Genomic DNA, 19661 nt, shown 5'->3' on the forward strand with positions numbered 1-19661 from the left:
CTAATATTATTAGCACATTTTGAGTTATTCAATTTATCAAATAGACCTTCTTTTACTAACATGGTTAGTCTTAATTTAATTTTAACTTATCCATTTAAAATATTACCTCGACATCTTAAGTTTAAAAACACTATATACTGTACATATTTCTCAAAATTTTTGAGGATATAATGATATATGATTGAAAAAGGAAGATAAGAAGATAAAAAGAAAAAGAGTTTTTCATTCAAGGGTATTTTGTCATTTTGAAATATCTAATTGCTTACGTCAGCATTTGATTGTGGTTTCTTAACGGCAAAGGATGTTTTTGTTATATTTTTACCCTACGTGGGGTCGTCTTATTGATAAATTGAATGATTAAGGAGGTGAGATTAAATTTAAGAGGTAGCCAGCAGCGACCTCAGGGGTGGCGCCGAAAAATTCTCAGTAATTTAAAATGAATTGTTGTAAATATGAAAAATGCAAGCCGTCTGTCATTTTCATTTTCGCGGTACCAGGACTATGAGGTCTTCAAATTCGCAGAGGAGGGAAAACGAAAACACGGTGGAGATGAACAGAAGGCGCCTTCGTCTACACTATTCATCTTCTGATGAAGAAGTTGCCGAAGCACAACACAGAGAAGAAGAAGAAGAACAAGAAGAAGAAGAACAAGGAGTAGGAACGACAGAGGAGAATCAAACTCTAACGGAACCCACCACCGTCACTGCCACTACCTCGTCTAACTATCCGAACCCTAACACTGCCGACGCCACCATCATTGACAACAACCCTAACTCTAACTCCGCCTCCGCTGCTCTCGATGAAAACCTCCCCTTGGATATCTCCGACGATGATTTCTTAGACGCACAAGAGCAGATTGACCGCCCTCCGTCTCCACCGATTCCCCCTCCTCCGCTTTCCGATCAACAAGGCTCCAACTCTCCCGTAGATGCATTCCTTCGAGGTATCGGGCTGAGTCTGCGAAGAGAATGGTTGGATTCATGCATTGCTGCACTTCAGAGCTCTATTCCTGGTTTCCACAACTTCGATGTACCCACCAAATCCAAACTCTGCTTCGAACAGTTTCTCGTATCAGACATGAATTACTCTGGTGCCGGTGTTCTCCCTCAAGATGTGCATGCTATGCATCTTGTGGATTTGGGTGGGCCTTTCGTCTTGCAGGTTCTCTGTTATTAGCATTCTACTTCGCATTATTCAATTAAGCCTGAATCGACAGTCATGCAAAAGTGTAACCTTTATTTGTTTCCATCGAATGTCTCTATATTTTGTATGGCTTAGCTGTGTTCTGGAGAACTGTAATTGATATTAGGGCATATTTTTCTCCAGGTTGATGAGATTGTCAACATTAGCCAGTCTCTTCGTGGCAGGTATCAGGATATGCCTGCCGGAACTAAAAGGTGTCTAAAGTTATCCATGACAGATGGTGTGCAACGTGTATTTGGCATGGAATACAGGCCCATCAAGGATCTTCAAGTCCTAGCTCCTGCTGGATTGAAGGTTTGTGTTACTTACATATTTGACCTTATTTGCTGATATTCTCTTTTGATTAGATAATTCTGGCTGTATCAGTAGTTGTCAGTTACTACACCCAAACATGTGGTGCACATTTGGTCTCATCTCTAAAATTCTTGATTGTAATTGACCTGGCACACAAAAAGGGAAAAACTTAATAAGGTGATCTTAACTATTTCATCTGTCCTTCTTGTGCATTTTCTTCTCTTTATGGCTTGTGACAGGGGACAACAAAGAAGGATTTGTTGGATGCTCTTAGCTAAATTCTCTTGTCATTTAATCAAGTTGGTAAAAATGTTAATTATTATCCCATCAAATTGGAACTGGTTTAGATGTCCTTGGGCTTTTCCATTAATACTCCCCATGTTTCCTGTGCTTATGGTAATTCTTGGGTTTGATGGTAAAAATTGTTTGCCGAAGGAAAACTCTACATTATTTATATTTTTATTTACTTATGCAGTTCGTGATTTTGGTTGATTAATGGTGATTTCAGAGTGAGCCTTCTGCGACTTGCAGGTAACTATTTGTAATGCAAATGTGCGGCGTGGACTTCTAATGCTGGTCCCAGAAGTTTTGGAGGTTCTAGGTGGAATGGTTGAGGATTTGGATGCAGCACGCCTAAGGCTTGTCAAAGAAGTGAATAAGCCACCAAGGGGAAAAAGGTTTTGTTTCAGCATATTTATGTTCTATTCTTGTAGTAGCTCTAGAGCAAGAGTTTACAATGTTGACTTGGCTATGTAGATAATATCAGAAGCATCTTTTATTCTTCCCATGTTGTTTTGAAACAGGGTTTGTTTCTTTGTAATGTTTGTCAGCTCTTTTTCTCTTTGATATCTCTACCTTGGTAACAATGTAATTGAAAGATAATGGCCAGACTTGTCCGGAATATCTTCAGTAGCAGAACTGTGGCATGATGTGACAAACGGACATTGACATTCCATGGTTTGTACTATGGTCGTGGATTGAATTTGATGTCACTTAATTTGTATGCTAAAAAATTTTTAGGGTGACAAAATTCGATTCAATGTGAATTGACAATTCTCTGGTATTTTCCTTTGTGGGTTGGGTGTGGGGGGTGTGTGATTGTCTTTGTAGAAATGTGTTCCATAAATTTACTAGAGATAACAAGGCGTACCCAGTGCCGAAGCTCCCACACTGTGGGGTCTGGGGAAGGGACTGTCTGGGGAAGGGACTTTCTAGGCAGCCTTACCCCTGCTTTTTGCAGAGGCTGATTCGAACCCGCGACCTCCAGCACACAATGGAGAGAATCCACCATTGCGCCAGGCCCGCCCTTCATAACAGGTCCTATATATTACATCTTTAAATATGTTGATTTCTGGAAAGTGAATATATTGTCTCAGTTATGGCTTATGCCTGATTTATTTGGTGAACTTGAGTTGTTGATCATTGAAATAAATCATTTGTCAAGGAAAAAAAAGGCAGGAAGCAATGCACTCCATAATTTGCTGAAATTAGATTGTTTGACTCCTCTTCTGTAATTGTTAGTCTTTTCTTATGTACTCTTTCTTGATGTAGAACACGGGCTGGAGTTCTTCCTTCTTTGGCAACTAGAGCTACTCTTGCTGCTTGGCCTTCCAATAATGATAACAATCAAGGGCAGTCCAACAATTCAGAATCAGTTGGTGCAACCCACTTACCGAGATTTGATGATGGTATTTTTTACTCTCTTATGTGTAATTGCTTTGCAGGGTGACGTGCCACAGCCAAGCTTTCATTTCTTGGGAGATTGAGTGGACTACTTTTCCTTTTTAGCACTACTTGGTCATCATCAAGCCCTTTAGTTATTGTTTTTTGTCCATTCCAGAATAGCTATACAATAATCTTATACACATACATTCATGTCAACCATTTTTGTCACTGAATAAGCTGAATTGATCAGTGGACTTGTTCTGTCTGCTTGCATCTTGACCCTCTATTTTCTCTCATGGTGTGACTGTTTCCCAGATGAGCAGAAATTTCTATTATGAGTTTAAAAATTTTCATCCTGAGAGCGGGGTATCTGAACGTCTTATTATTGTGTGGGCAAGAAATGAGGGATTTCTATTTGCTTTGCAGCATCCATTGTTTCTTTACTATAATTATTTGAAGAACACCAAAATTGTGAAATGACATGGTTGAGTGGTAATTAAAAGAAGTTTAGATTTGAACTTTTGATTAATTGGTTGTAAGAAAATCTAAAACTCAATGGTGTTAGTATACTAGTAGATAGAGGTTTCAAATTAGCAGATCATATTTACATGGTAAAGAACCTTGTGCCCTCTACATGGCAGACTTTTATGTTCTTGTTTTATTGAAACCGGCATTTCTCTCTTGAATGGTCACTGAAACGTCTGAACTTTTTAATGTAGATTTCTGACTGTTTAGGCTCTGAAATTGAACAAAAATGCAATTGAACTAGCAACCTAAGAACTAATAAATTATTTCTGAAACTTCAGATGTGGTGGTAGAGTTAGTGTTAAGTCTGATTGCAGGTTCAACTCTTACAAGAATAGGAGGTATTTGGAGATGGGAATTAGAATAGGGCTTGGTTTGCCCTTGGGAGTTAGAATTTGTTAAGGAGGAGCTAGGGAGATAATCTACATTTTCTGGACTTCTAGTTTTGTAGGAAAGAACAGGGTAAAGAAGAGGAAGACTGGGGGAAATGATAAAATTTAGATCGAAGAGATGGGAGGATTAGAAGAACCAAAGTTCAACAAGTAGGTTTCAAGCCCTGGTCGAAAACAAAACATTTCATGAACTCCCCAAATTTTGGTAATTGGTTTTGTTTAATCATTTATGTGGTCAAATAGCCATATTTTGCCTGAAACTGTAGGAGACCCTAATTAAGCATCTGTAGACACCATGGAAGATTTAGTTTGTTAAATAGCACACTCAAAATATTAGTGGGATTTCATTCTAGGTTGGCAGTGTACAATGTTCCTTGGCTATATATTTCTCAAAATACAGTCCATGCTCCTAATTTAGAATAATAATAACAGAAAACGGCTAAAATTTGCAATTGCAATTTACCAATGGAGCAAACCCATTTGATATTTTTAAATGTTACAGCTACAGATACACCATACAAATACAAGTGTTACAACTATGACTACATTAATGGAGCAAACCCATTTGATATTTTTAAATGTTACAGCTACAGATACACCATACAAATACAAGTGTTACAACTATGACTACATTACTGAATGTTCAACTACTAAGTACTACCCAATTTTTGAATTTTTTTTTTCAAAAATTGGTCTGACTTTTTCCTGTACAAAAATTAAATTGACGTTGTGAAGTTGTAGATTGGCCTATGATATATAATATATAACAAAATTGAAGCCTACCTATATATTAATTTTACTCTTTGCAAAATTAACTTTGAGGAAAAAGATCATACCTCAACTGCATAACTTTAAGCAATCTTAGCTTAAATGCACGGCACCTTTGTTGTACAAATGTTATAGAATCCAACATGCTGTTGCAACAATATTTGCAAATGGAATGGCACTAAACTCAATAAAAAATGTTGGGGTCAAATTCTCAGTCTATGTAGAAATATATCGAAATTGGTCAAAACAGTGAGCTATTTCAATCAAATGAATGTACTGTTTTGGCAGCATAAAACCAGAATGCTGAAGTATCAAATTTAAATCACAACTTTCAAGTTCCAGTTGAAAGATTGCATGCCTATGCAATCACATGCAGTTCTGTTTTGACCAAGGTTGAGATTGAAATAATTTGGGAGGTTCTGGTTCATCTGATCGATACCTCAAACCCTGAAGAACTCACCGGAGAAGTAGTCATTTACACATGAGAGAGAATACCATCATCCAAGTGGAAGCCATATGTCTGTTTTTCTCATAAAATTTTCCTTCAGCAGGAATGGTATATCATATCTCATTCATGACCTGACAATTTGTGGTGGACTTCATTATATTTTGTTCATGCAGTGCTCTTTATTTAAGCGAGTAGTTTCTGCGTATTTATCATTTTGTTTCTGGTTACTGCAGCTTCTGTTTTGGCTGTGCCTGGCAGTGGTGCCAGTGAGGTAATTATGGAAGATATTACTCCCAGGCATGCTTCAGATGCAGAAGCTAGGATGTCCTCTAATGCCCATTTGGATGTTGAAGAAATCAATATGATCGATGAAATTGAATGTCCACTCATATTAACTGGTGATAATGAGAACCCTTTTACGTACTTGTCTAGCTTATTGGGAAAGTGGGATGCAAAGGAAGATGGTGTGCCTTCCGTTCAAGGAGTAATTAAGGTACTTATTTTGTTTTTATGTGGTGCATTGGGAGGATGATCCAACATTGAGCTCCCCTTTTCTAAGTCTCTATCCGCCTTACACATCTAAATTTGAATCGAATTTCTTTGGTTTTGCTTTGGAGCTTAAGGATATTCCTTGTGGAATAAGATGCATGCAAACCCATTTCTTTGTAACATATACTCCTAAGAGATATTGTTGCAATATTTCCTTCTCATTCTGCAGTTCACATTGAGCATTATATCTGTTGCACCTTGTATCTGATTTTGATTGATCAGTCTGCTAAAAGAATGTAGTCATCTCCAAATTCTTCAAATTTTCCCACTTTCCCACATTGTACCTGAGTATTTGTATGGACAATCTTTGGAGCATACCATAAATCATTCCATGGGTCATCTGACATCGGCCGCAAAACTTTTGACACTTTCTTTAGAGAATTTCCTTTCCTATATGGTATGCTAAATTTTGAAGTCATTGCCGTCTTGTTTTAAAATCTGTGGCTTGCTCAATAATTAATCAATTTGTTTTATTACAGAGCTACCACTGCTATATGGTGTTATGGTGCCATCTCAGTAAGCAGTGTCAGTGCTGATGCAATTATGACATAAAGCTTAGAGTAGCATATTGCCATTTAGAAGTGTTATAATCCTCTTTTATGCTTCTTACGTTGCTAGCAAATTGCGTAGTGTTTCTTAACTGGGGTGAAGCATTTCCATTTTAAACGGAGGGCAACGTTTGAGCTCCAGACCTATGTTGAAGATGGTAGTCTCATTTCTGAGATCCTTATTGATCACAATGTGAGTTCTAATTATATTTACCTTCTGATTTTTCATTTGATCATTGGTAGTGACTAACTGTTTGTTGACTCCTTTGCCTCCCTCTTTATTTTCCCCTTCTTTTTTGGCTTCCAGGTTGTACAGAAAGGAATTGGTTTTTCTCCTGAGGAGGTAACTGCTGCTCTTTCTTCTTCAGATAATAAAAGAATTAGTGATATGAAGGAGCGCATGAAGCAGTTCCAGATTACTTTAGCAAATTTTGAGGTAATTTAAGACTTGCTTGTTCTCCTTTTTGAAGTTTTTGTTTTTTTTTGTTTTGCTTAGGGGTGTCACTGTGGTGGTGCTTAGGGAGGCGTTAGGCAGCAGCTCATGAGGTCTAGATGGGGCCTAGGAGAACCCAGGCACCCCCTTTGCCTCTATTTCCCTGGTACCACTTATTTCGTTTCCTGCTATCCCAAAGCTCAATTCTGGGCGCTTTTACACACCAGTTGCCTAGATTATCCCAGGCTGCCTTGTGACTAAGCATGACAATTACAGCCATGTTGGTAAATCTAACCCATACCCAATATAGGAAAAAGGCGAAAGTTCATTCCCATGATAGAGTTCCCAAATCAATTTGATCCTTGGTAGCTCAGGATCTTTGTAATTATAAAAGTGGCATGTGGATAAATATTATGACCGCATGTATAGTTCCCATTGAATGGCCTTTCTAGTTGGCTCCCTCAAAAGTGCCAATTTCCACTTGTGTATAGGTACTGTTATTTGTGTCACTGAATGCAAGAACAAGGATGTCTCGAATGTTGTATCTGTTTTATTGTGTTGATATATTTTCCTTTAAGGCTGCATAGAAAAATGCTCCCTGGACTTCTATTCCAAAGCTTTTGCCTTTTGGCATCAAATTTGCTCTTTTATTATTATTTTTTTTTATATATATATTTTCCTATTGCTGAAGTCGGAACGTGTTTTACGTGATTTTAGGGTACAATGCTCATAGAAATAAATGATACTTCTCCTCTCCCAGTTGCCATTGAGATGAATCAAGGTTTTTCAACATCTGATGCATGGTTGCTTCTAAGTAGACTGAAATCCCCAACGCCCGCTCAAGCACCTCAGTGTCCGCTTTCTGATCCAATTGTTTTGTCCCCATGACTGAGCATACCATACTGCAGTTGGCGACTAAAAAGTAAAAGGAAACGCCATGATAGCAGCATTGGTCACTGAATGTTCTTGTTGAGTGGGTTTTGGGTCTGTATATGCTGAAAATTGAGTTTAATGAGGACATCATGGGAATCGTGCGTGATCTATACATTGATAGATAGAGACTGCCATGCACTTGGTACAGAACAACCATTTTCCACTGTATCAGAATAAGGACTGTATTGGCTGGATTGTTGATCTGTTTCGAGATACTGAAGGGGATCGTCAATCACCCATCCTGCCAACACTTGCTCTTACCCAAAGATCAATTTACCCCAGCCCTGATGATTGGGCAGATCTGGTCTGGTCTCTACACATTTTTTTCTTCTTCATTACTATTTATGTTCTATTTAGTGGAAGTGGATTTCTTTTCAGCAGTGCATCAAACTACCCAGAAACTTGCAGTTGGTGGGAACATGTGGTTGTAACTTGTGAATTTCACTTCCTTGAGGTCTCAGTTTTGACTATGTGGAAGTTCACTCGGATTGCAAGGAACTAATCAAGCTCGTTGTGAATGGGTCTACTCCCCCTCCATATATTCTCCTTGTTGTCCAAGATATATAGTATATAGCTTCCAAATTTTTATAGTTCAGTGCAAGACACATTACTAGGAAATTCAATGTAATTGCGGATCTCCTATCAAGGAAGACATTTAACCTTTACAAACCGGGTTGAATGGCCTATTTCCAGTCAGAAGGGAAAAAAATAAAATACATAAAAACTAGGCCATTCAACCCGGTTTGTAAAGGTTAAACCTCCTAGCTTGTCAAATAATACTTAAACTCTTTCTTATTTAAGTAACGGCAGTAAGGTGACAAAATGGGATTTATATTAAATGGGTCCCAACTTTTGATGGTTTAAAATCATAATAATCTACTGAAAAGGAAATGTGAATCTGTCTTATTATACTTTTAATTAAGCAACTGTTTTAAACAAGCAGAAAACTTTGCACTAAATGAAGTTAGATGCAGTGAAGACAATGCATTACCGCGTCAAATCACCAACTATCGTTCTACAAACCACTGTATTTGATTACATTCATCGGTCAATCAATCATAAAGATATTTTTAGATCCTATATCTTCTTCTATCTAACTATTTTGATTTCAGTTCGGATTCGGATTCCATATTCAGATATCGATCACTCAGTAATAGACTTATAGCTTTACATGCTGCAAAAAGCTGTGTAAGCCTGTAACATAAATCATTGTCAACTCTCTGAGTCAAAAATACCTGGTCAAGACAGAAATACCCTTACACTGCTTGATCCATGAACGGTGAGCATAGCTCACGCAAACTGATGTTGTTCACAAAAAACGGAAACCAAGAAAGGAGAGATACAAAGTCAAAACTATTCATATTAGGGTTTAGGCTTGAATGCCAGATTCTGTTGAATCCAGAATCTATGAGTGTAATTGATCCATAGAGTGCACCAATCGAATAGATATAAAAAAAACCACCCAGAATTTAAAAAAAATGAAAAAAAGAAGAAGAGCGCCCAATATTATTATGGATGTATAAAAGTTACCATTGTTATTCTATCATTGTTATTCTATCAAGTTTATCATAAGAAAGGTGTATACCAATGATAAATATATTATAAATGGAGCGAATTCACTCCATGCTCTGCTAACTCCACCCTTTGTGGTTTCAAAAATGAACATGCCTCTATCTCTTAAAGCTAGAGAATGGTAGTGGTCTTACATTTAAATTCCTAGGTGCTATATACACAGGTCACCCCACCGAACATTATATCTGGCTGCAAGGTAATGGGCACCCACAGGTCCTCGACTACCATAAGGATAGTACTCTGGGATTATCTTCTTCTCCTCCAACTCTTTCAATGCAGGTGTGAAGAGCGCCCATGCTGCATCTAACTCATCACTTCGTATGAACAACCTCCTTTCTCCTTCAATAGCATCAAGGAGAAGCCTTTCATATGCGCAAGGGATCTCCTTGGAGTACCTAGACAATCATCATTAATTTCTGTAAACCAATGAAATAAATAGAAGAAAAAGAAGAAAACCATTAACAATAAGGTTTCTTGTAAACTTTCAGGACCAATCAAATACATTGAGAAACTGCATTGGCAAAAACCTTTGGGACTAAAGTTTGCCACGTTAAGATTTCTCGGTGTATAATCCATACAGGCATGTGTTTACTAGTTTTTTTCCTGTGTCATCCACAAAGAGTTTGAAATGTACCTGGCTGCATAGTGAAGATTAAGATTACTGCTGTCCAATCTCATGCCTAAACCAGGGACCTTGTTATTGATCTTCAAATACACAGCTTCGTCAGGCTGAACCCGAATAACAAGCTCATTTGTTGATTGATCAAGATCTGTTCCAAGACTTTTACTGTATAAATTACCAGGAACATGCCTGAACTGCACCCTTATTTCAGCTCTGAAAGTGACATGGAATTATAGTTTTCTCAAATTATTTCTTCAGAAGTAGGAAAATCTTTCACTATAGCAATTTTTTTGGGGGTGGGGGGTGAAGGGAATCACAAACAATTATTATGAACTATATTGGATAGACCAAAGATATATCAATATTCCTACATACCTCTTAGTATGTAAAGCTTTCCCAGCTTTCATTAGAAAGGGCACCCCGTCCCATCTTGCGTTATCAATAAAAAATGCAGCTGCAGCAAATGTTGGAGTAAGGCTGCCTTTAGGCACTGTTTTGTCATCTGTGTAGGATGGGTATGTAATGCCCCCTCTGGTGTGGCTCTTATACTGTCCTATCACCAGATTTTCTAGTTGCAAAGGTTTCATGGAGCGAAGAACTTTAACCTGCCAAACAGTTGAGTAGTTTAATAAAAGAAATCTAGTGACCAACATTTACAAAATGGGCATGCTTCAGTTTTTCTCAAACACCTTTTCATTCCTGATGTCTTCTGCATCCAATTTTACTGGAGTTTCCATGGCAAAAAGGGCTAGTATTTGTAGCAGGTGGTTCTGCAGAATGTCCCTTATAATACCGTAATTGTCAAAGTACCTGTTTGATGGAAAAGAAAATAAGATACTAGAAATCCTTGAAATGATTTTCAGAAAAAGAAAAATTATAAAAGAGGCTTACCCTCCTCGTCCTTCAGTGCCAAAGTCTTCAGAGAAGATGAACTGTACATTTCTTATGTACTGCCTTGACCATAGAGGTTCAAAAATGAGATTAGAGAAGCGCAGCACAGATAGGTTTTCCACTAGTTCCTTCCCCAAATAGTGGTCAATCCTGCAATAAAAATGCCATAGCAGTCATGATAAGTCATTGGCCTTAACCTTAAAGAAGCAACTCTTGTTCAGTAAAGCCACCTGAAGATTTGATCCTCATCTAAGTATTGCTTCAATTCTTTAGTCAAAGCAGCAGAGGATTCTGAGTCACGTCCAAAGGGTTTTTCAACAATAACCCTTGTCCAGCCACTGGAAGAAGAAGCCGATGAGGTTGCACATCTTACTGCATGGATAAAGATATTGGGTGGAATTGATAAATAGTATAGGCGGTTTGAAACCCTCCCACCCTGCAAGAACAATTTCTCATATTATCAATCTGGAAGACACTAGTGCTGCTTAATGAAGCAATAGCTTAGTTGCAAGAAATCGATAAGTACATATACTAGTACTCCTTATGTCTATGATCCCATTTACGACTTCCCAAGATTCACACAAAGGACGTGTACAGTGAATTTTATGCCACAATAGGTATGTTCCATAAGAAATGGATTTGGCAATTCCAAAAGTGACATCGTGAATACTGATTTTGCTAGTACTGAAGCACAAACCACAAAAGCACCATCTATCATGGTGACAATGAAGATTATGATAATAATAATTTGGTTGGTGAGCTCATAGCATCCAGGAAAATTGTCTCTTTACTCACCACATGCTCTGAAGTGGAGAAATGAAAAAAAAAGCAAATAAGAGACACCAGCAAGATTATGAGCAGGTCAACATAACACCCACCTTCTGCCCATTTTGTATGTTGTAGTCCAAAACATCTCAGGATACAGCAATACAAGGACCCTTTCTAGGTAGTTATCAAAACATAAAAATTCAACCGCTGATAGTAAGAGCAGAAAAGTCCAATATGCACGTGGATCATATAATGAAGGTAGACCATCAACCTTGATATGTAACCAATCTAAGCCCACAGAAGTATATAATGCATCTGTCACTCAAGACTCCATATATGTGGAGTCTGCACTCGGGAAAAAGTTGTCATTATGTGAAGTGGCATCAAGGTGGCCAGTAACTGATCTATGATGAAAGAAGCAAAGGTGGTCTATGAGCAGGTTTACTCCACCCAAGTACTCAATGCTATTTATCAGTTGACTAAGCCAGCAGCAAATAACTAGGACTAACCCAATTATGCTACTTAAGAGTATTCTAGCAGAAGTGGAGGGGTTGTTTTTCTTTTTCTTTTTTTTTTTTTTTTTTTTTTTTGGGGGGGGGGGGGGGGGGTTGCCGGGGTTGGATCTATTACAACATTTTATGTGAAAATGACAGAGGCTGCTAGGAAGGGAAGAAGCACATCCTAAACATTCAACTCAAAGCACTATGCTCTTTTTGTAAAAGACTACTTTCTGAGAGCCAGAGATGTTAAATATGAATGGAAAATTAAAGTTAGTTCACACACTGATATACCAATATTACTGAAAATTGGGTAAAACATAGAATGGAAATTCAGTAGGCATGGTATCAACCTATACAACTGAATCTAGTTGACCTAGAAATAATCTAGCATAAAAGAGGGGCACACCCTGTGCGCCAAAGCTGTAGTTTTTCAAACCTTTTAAAAATCTCAATCTCCTGACTGACCGCAAACCATTTATCTGCAGTCTACCGAAAGAAAGAACAAAAGAATCATCTGAACCAGCTTATGACATTGATGGAAAGGCTCTGGATAATTAATCTGTGACTCCCTACTTGAAATGAATTTGAAGGAATGACCAGCAGCAACCATGGGACTGGAGAAGTAGTTGCGTCAAGTTATAACTTTTTCCTGAATGGTCTCTGAGTTGGAGGGGAGGGGGAAGAAATCACATATGATGAAGGAAAATAAGAAGGTTGGAGAGGGGCTCGTACATGCACACAGCCACATAAACTCTCAAGGGCAACTATCTCAGTTCATCTTTTCAACAAACCTCCATGAATGGGATTACAGAATGTATAAAGAGAAATTAATTTTATAATAAACACTAACTAATTCAAGAAGGAAACTAAGAAGAGCATTGAGAAACCAAATATCCAACATAACGAACATAGAAAAATAGACTATATGACATTACCTCATGTTCCTTTAACTTCTTATCAAGCTCTGCAAAATTTTCCTCTGAATCATACTGCCCAGAATGGTAAAAGCACCTTTTTAGGAACTCGTCCATCTTTTCCGCACAGTTCTCCCTGGAAAAGACAGCAGACAGACATCCCCAAAAAATAAGTCCAAATTCCCGTCTTCAACAAGTAACAGAACCATGTGACAGAATATTATAAGTTAGAAAAAAACAGAAGACAAGAAGACATCAACATCAGTCAAAAAGAAAAAAAAAGGTTACCGAATTTATATACAAGAAATTAAGAGGGAACCAGTGCTAGATAAAGGATCACCTTTTATCAATCCTGCAAGTAAGAGTCTTGTTAACCATGCTCCTGAATTCTGCATCTGTCATCTTACTCCGAGCATAGCCAAACACACTAAAATGCTGTAGCACACAAATGTAACAGACTCAACTTCAAATGTAACATCTCAGAAGAAAAAAGGCCAAGAAAATTAATAAAGAAAAGCCAATGACCCAAATCATAGAATTCGATGAACTAAAGACAGATCTAGCACAGTTAAAATAAGCAAAACCTTTGGGAGGTAGCCTTCATAATAAAGTGCAAAAAGAGCAGGAAATATCTTCTTCTTAGCTAGGTCCCCAGAGGCTCCAACCACGGTGATGCTGACAGTGGGTTCCTTACTGAAATCAAATCCTGCAACATCTTTACATTCCTCTGAAGAATTTATTTTCAGCAACTCATCTTGGATCATTGTCATGGGACTCGCATTTGTAGGCAATGATGGAGTTGCAGTGAGGGGAATCTCATCAGTAGGCAATAATGCGGTTGCAGCTATTTCACCTGATGCAAAATTTACAATGCGAACGATGAACCTCGCAAAAAAATAAAAGATTGCACATGCATGTATGAAAAATGCAGATTCTTTAAATTAATCATAAACCAACACCCCACAACAAAAAAGAAAAAAAAAAGTTTCCCGAGTATCTGGTTGTGTTATAGAATTTTTGCTCCACCCTTCCACTTCTCCACAATATCCAGGCCATGATTTCCATCCCAACATAACCATTAATGCATTCATCACGATTGTTTTGGGTCTTTCCCTTGTCCTTGTAATGGCTTTCAACTCACATTACATCCCCGTGGAGTTTACAGGCTCACTGGACATGCTGGACCATCCGACATTCCTTTAAATTGTAAGCTGTTGCTTTAGGTTTTCAAAAATACATTCATCAGTTATCTATATTTATATATTTGTCACAGACCAGCTAGATGTATTCATGTTCAATTCTATCCTTTCTAGTTTCCCCTACTCATTCTGCTCAACATTCCAAATACTAATAAACCAATATTTGTGTAACTTAAAGAGATGACTAGGGAGTAAATTCTCCAATACGAAACAAAGACGAGAAATTGAATGACTAATTGAGAAAGAAAAAAAAAAAAAATCCTAAATCAAACACGAGAGGAAGCTCACATGAATCACATAAACACAACTTCTCTTGTAAACTCGGAAGATCAACTAAATAAAGAAGTTAAGCAGCATAAAGAAAGCAGTAAAAAATAAAAACCGAATAGCAATGATCATCAATATTTCAAATTAAAAATTAAAATTTGACCAACCTCCTTGCATGCTAACCACATTGCGGCGATGATTCCTAGGAGACTGAAAAGAGATATTCTGTGAATGAAATCGTTTTGGAAGTGAAGAAACTGTAATACATTGTTGACAACCTGGTGAGGTAGAAGAAACAGCAAGACGGGAATAATAAACAGAGTAAGAACAACTTGGAGAATAGAGAGCTGACATCTCTCTCTTCTCTGTGATTATTCCGGTATCAGAATCAGAGATTCGTCGCTTGTCTTAGTAATGGAATTTCAGTAATCGAAATACGAAAGGAAGGTCGAAGCCGAAGGAGGAGGAGAAAAACTCAGAAAAGGGAACTCTGTGTCGCTCTTCTCTGCAAAGGGAATGAGAAAAAGGAATTTCAATTTCCGTTTATTTTTGTATCAAACCGAACACAGAATGCGTAAACAAAACGATGAATACCCTAATCAACGACCCAGCTATGCGAATCATGTACTTTTTCAAATTTCTTATAAAATAAGATTCCAATCCTACGGTATCAGTTACTACCACCTCAAAACATTCCGTTGATTTCAATTCCGATGAAAACAAAGAGTTCTACAAAAAAAAAAAAAGGCAACAAGCGGCAGTTGTCAGTTAGGTCACACGATACTACGACTCATGGGAGGAGGAAATTCATGTCCTATTTGAATGAGAAAAAATTGTATTGGCCGTGAATTCCATGTGAACTATTTCCTATAGTATTTGTATTATAGGGCTAAAGAGTAGGAATAATATTTGATGAGTAGAAATAATAATATATCAAGTAGAAATAATAATAATAAGGCAGGTGAGTTGAACTATGATTGATTGGTTCATCCTGTTTTGAACCGGAGTGAATAGCTAACCCTAATGTTACTTGAGCATGTAGAAACTTAAATGTTAATTATGAAAAACTCAACCACTATGGTAAAAGATATGATCATGTCAGAATTGAGATATATGATCTTGTCCAAGAAGGAATGTGAAATAACAAGGATTAGGGAAGTTAAACCTCAAGATCATACGGTCGCAGATAAGACTCATTGATTGATCCGACAATCGAGATTAAAAGGTAAGTTCTATATAAGTTAATGAACAATGCAAAAGAGGGGTAATTGAATAATTCTCTTTGGATTATATCTCTCAATTAACCTCTTCAACTATTCAGAGCTTTTTAATGGTGCAATTATTGATTTATTCATTGAAGGTGGCATTCCAATCGATGAATCGGGCCACATCTAACTATTGTTTTGCAGGCCTTTGATGAGTGGACAATTTTCAGACTCTATGAATACTTAATCTAGACCCTTCCATCAAATTGCCCATCCTTCTATCCCTCCACCTCTACAGTTGAGTTTGCCTGTAGAACACCACCTGTCTATGTATCGTGGACAAGTTTGTGTCAGTTCAACTGTGAAGATGGGAGAATGTACACTCAAATAGCACAATAAAAGAAAAAGCGAAACAACTCAAAATAATGAAAAAACTTTATAATTGAAAATGATAATTGATACAAAAAAGAGCCTAAGATTACACGAGTATTGAAAATGATAATTGATACCAAAAAGAGCCTAAGATTACACATGGATTGTTTATTATGGTTGTACTTCTTTGAGTTTGAGTTCAAGTGGGATCCTAATAATGTCCGTGGAGATCAAGTTTGAATAAATAATAAAAAGGGAATATTCTTGACACTGGTTTGTTTTGGCAGGTGGAAGGATGGAATATCCATCCTCCATCAGGTGATGGCACATCTCGGCAGCCAACCTTGAGCAGCCCTCCCGTAGTGGACTCCTGAGGCGAGTTTTTAACGTCCGAGTCAAATTCGGAATTGTTTATTTTTCCCGCCTTGACTGGGGTGGGGAAACCCAACGCAAACAAACATGGATATTCGTTTATGCTAGATGGGAGATACCATCGGTTAGTTTCAATAATTGAAGGTGAATCGCTCCCTCAACTTGGCCAATTTGGATCAAAGACCCTTGTTTAGGTGTTTTGGTTGAACCACGTCCTTTGGATGAGAACCTTAATCTAACACTTTCGAGCAACTCGGTCATCTCAACTTGTGATTACCCCAAGTCTCGTGAAAAATAGAATTTTGTTTTAATAAATTTTTTTACATCATAATTGCTTGGCAAAAGAATCTTGTATGTAAAGTAAATGAAAAAACATAGATAACCTAGTACACTATCTTCCATATCATATCTTAAGATTCCTTGGCTTCCTGAGGTAGTGGAGGCTGCTTAGCTAAAGTCACCCCAACGGTCATGTTCGAACCTTCTAAGCAAGAAAATACTGAAAACTGTCTTCTTACCTTTGCCTCTCAGTTAATATATAATACCGAAGTTTAAAGTATTGGTATCGAGTATCGTATCGGTTAGATGATTTTAAGAGATGTATAGTCCTGTATCGAGTATTGTATCGCTTTGACTAATATATTTTAATGTAATTCAATGGAGAGACGTAACGAGATGTATCGTATCGGTTGGGTCAAATAAAGATACGTACCGACAAGTATCGTATAGTATCACGGGATACTTTAAACCTTGTATAATACTAACATACGCAGTTGGGAGCGGGTGTTTCTCAAAGTCTTTTGTGTTTGTAGCTTGTAATCTTTCTTGGTTCTTAAAAAAAAAAAAGAAAAAAAAAAACCTTGCGGGAGAGTGTTCTGATTTCCTTCATGGTTAAGGAAAGCCTATCAAGTCTTTTCCACTCCGAAAGAATTTGAAAAGAAAAGCACGGGGTGTGTTGCACACTTGCAAGTTGAAGAGTAAGAAAAAAGAAAAAGAAAAGAAAGAGTTTAAAAAAGGGCTAAACAGCCATTTCTTTTCAATTATTAGACCATAAACAGGGCAAATTTTTTTTTTAAAGTAACCTTATAGAAGAATGCTGTCAGGATCTTAGAAGAAATTGGAGAACAGAAAAAGATTGAAGTGTGTTAGTCAGACAATAAACTGATTTGCACTATAAACTATACCAAATTTTAAAATACATACCAAACTGAGCTTTTGAGCTCCTTCTCACACTCTGTGATATGGTAGTAACAAAAATTCATGCATCTACATGACTGAGATCAATAGGGAAGAACTATAGGGGAACAGAGAATAAAAACTTGTTCTCTGTTTCTACTAGTCACTTTTGTACATGGAGTACTTTTTTATAATCTTTCTCTGCATTACCCATGGTGCCCTGAATGGGTTCAAAAATTTAAACAAAGTTTCATTTCAGATCCTTATTTACAGTAAAGCAAAATCAGATCAACTGTTCAGCTTCGAGCTTCCTTTGTCTGTTCACCCTTGCAATGAAATCTTCAACCCTTCGTTTCAGGTCATCTCCTTCAAGACTGTCTCCTCCTATTACTCTGTCTTCATGAACCTTCTGTGTTTTCTCTTTAATGAAATGCTTCTCCACTTTCCTTTGTTCCTTCTTGACTTCATGGGAATAAAACCTCTGAATGTTTTGGCTCCTCTTTATATACTCATCATAAATATCAGCAGCTGATGAGGAAGAACAAGAGGAAGAGGAAGAGGAAGAGGAAGAGGAGGAACCCATGCCCAGCTTAGATTCTCCGACTAGGAAGACGATGATAATGTTGCAGACAATAAACAAGCACTTGGGATTGAAAAGGAAAGACCTACTTTTGGGGATAGAGTCAAAGAAGAAGGACTTTGTGGAAGTGAGCAGAGAGGGAAACCAGAAAGGGCTTGAACAGATTAGGGTACAAATGAAAACAGTGAGGCAGTGGAAGATAAGGGTGTTAAGAAAGTAATGGTTTTTCTTCCATTTTTTCATGGCTTGAAATTTTTGTATGGTTATGGGATCCATTTGTAACGAAGATAAGAGATGGGTTTAGTGCTCTGGGGTTTCAGAGGGTTTCTGGGTTGGGACAGAATATGGGTTAGAGAGATCCTGAGAATTAAATTTAAAAGAGTGAAAGTTAGGGTTTGAGAAGCAAACTTAGGAAGCTCAAGGAGGATTCTTGCCCATCTGACAGAACTTAGAGCAGTTCCAGAGACGGCCTTATATAGAAGAAGAAGAGAAGAGGATGAGGGAGCTTTTAGCTTTCAGCTTTGTTGGTGGATACAACTTTTCCTTTAAAGCACTTGTTGCTATCACTCATCTTACTTGATGGTTTTGATTCAATTTTGATTCTCAGATCATGTGGGGGCATCTTGTTAAAGCCAGCTTTGCAGCTTATGCACATCTAGATTAATATTTAGGAAAGATATTTGAATTCTTGATCTCTTACTTTGTATTAAGTGAAACTTAAAAATGAAGTTATCACTTAAAAATCCATTTATAGTACAACAATTCAGTTTTAGGATTCACAACGGTGTAAAGAAGATGTTAAAGGTTAGCTCGTGTATGGTGATTTACGATATTTTCTGTTACTTTCCTTCATAGTTATAGTGGGGTCAATGCAATTTGATTAAAATAAAGGAAATATATGAACGTAGAATAGTGACCCGCATCAATAATTCAGCCGAAAGATATACCATTTAGTTACAACAGCAATAAACCAAAGAGCCACCATAAAGCTTTCACGAGCCACAACAATTTTGATTCTCTTAGCAAAAAGAAGGGGAGGGGGGACACACATCACAAGTGTGCATTATTTAGGTTTCATCACTTCCTTCACTAATAAGTTTTCATTTTTCCAACAAAAAATTTATTGAGAAAAGGTTGTAGTAACCCTGATCTATCACTATTATAAATTTCTCTGTGTGCATAGATTATTACATCATACAAAGTCCCACTTTGCTTTCCATTAGCTCTTTTGTAAAAGGAAGATTTCTTTGATTTTCCCATCTCTGAAGATTTCCATAGAAAAAAGAGAAAGGAGGCATACATATACTATACAATGACTATTGGAGAAACTTTGAAAACTAACAAAAATGTGATTGAGACAAATGATACTCAAAACTTCTTCAAAATGCATAAATTATTAGTATGTAATGGTTAAAGGGTTAAAATTTGTGTTTTGAGTGGTATGCCAGCCAAACAAAAGCAGAGA

The 19661-nt window shown here is 37.3% G+C and overlaps 2 protein-coding genes across 2 annotated transcripts; one reads left to right on the forward strand and one right to left on the reverse strand.

Annotated features, from left to right (window-relative positions):
- The first annotated feature begins 482 nt into the window (after positions 1–482).
- Positions 483–8340, forward strand: RMI1 (recQ-mediated instability protein (DUF1767)). Its single transcript, XM_089166824.1, has 8 exons — positions 483–1161; positions 1327–1497; positions 2029–2174; positions 3049–3185; positions 5529–5788; positions 6475–6585; positions 6700–6828; positions 7543–8340. The coding sequence occupies exons 1-8, from the start codon at positions 502–504 to the stop codon at positions 7711–7713; spliced, it is 1785 nt and encodes a 594-aa protein (XP_089022950.1). The 5' UTR covers positions 483–501; the 3' UTR covers positions 7714–8340.
- A 920-nt stretch (positions 8341–9260) lies between these two features.
- Positions 9261–15045, reverse strand: LOC149006282 (glucose-6-phosphate 1-dehydrogenase, chloroplastic-like). Its single transcript, XM_089166731.1, has 10 exons — positions 14659–15045; positions 13610–13878; positions 13366–13460; positions 13047–13161; positions 11074–11279; positions 10844–10993; positions 10642–10762; positions 10328–10557; positions 9965–10165; positions 9261–9725 (listed from the first exon to the last, which is right to left on the reverse strand). Exons 1-10 carry the CDS (start codon positions 14843–14845, stop codon positions 9482–9484), a joined length of 1818 nt encoding a protein of 605 aa, XP_089022857.1. The 5' UTR covers positions 14846–15045; the 3' UTR covers positions 9261–9481.
- Between the last annotated feature and the right edge of the window lie 4616 nt (positions 15046–19661).

The sequence above is a fragment of the Hakea prostrata genome, chromosome 8 (genome assembly GCF_041222555.1).
Source record: "Hakea prostrata isolate BN-2017 chromosome 8, UWA_Hpros_2, whole genome shotgun sequence".
Taxonomy (NCBI): domain Eukaryota; kingdom Viridiplantae; phylum Streptophyta; class Magnoliopsida; order Proteales; family Proteaceae; genus Hakea; species Hakea prostrata.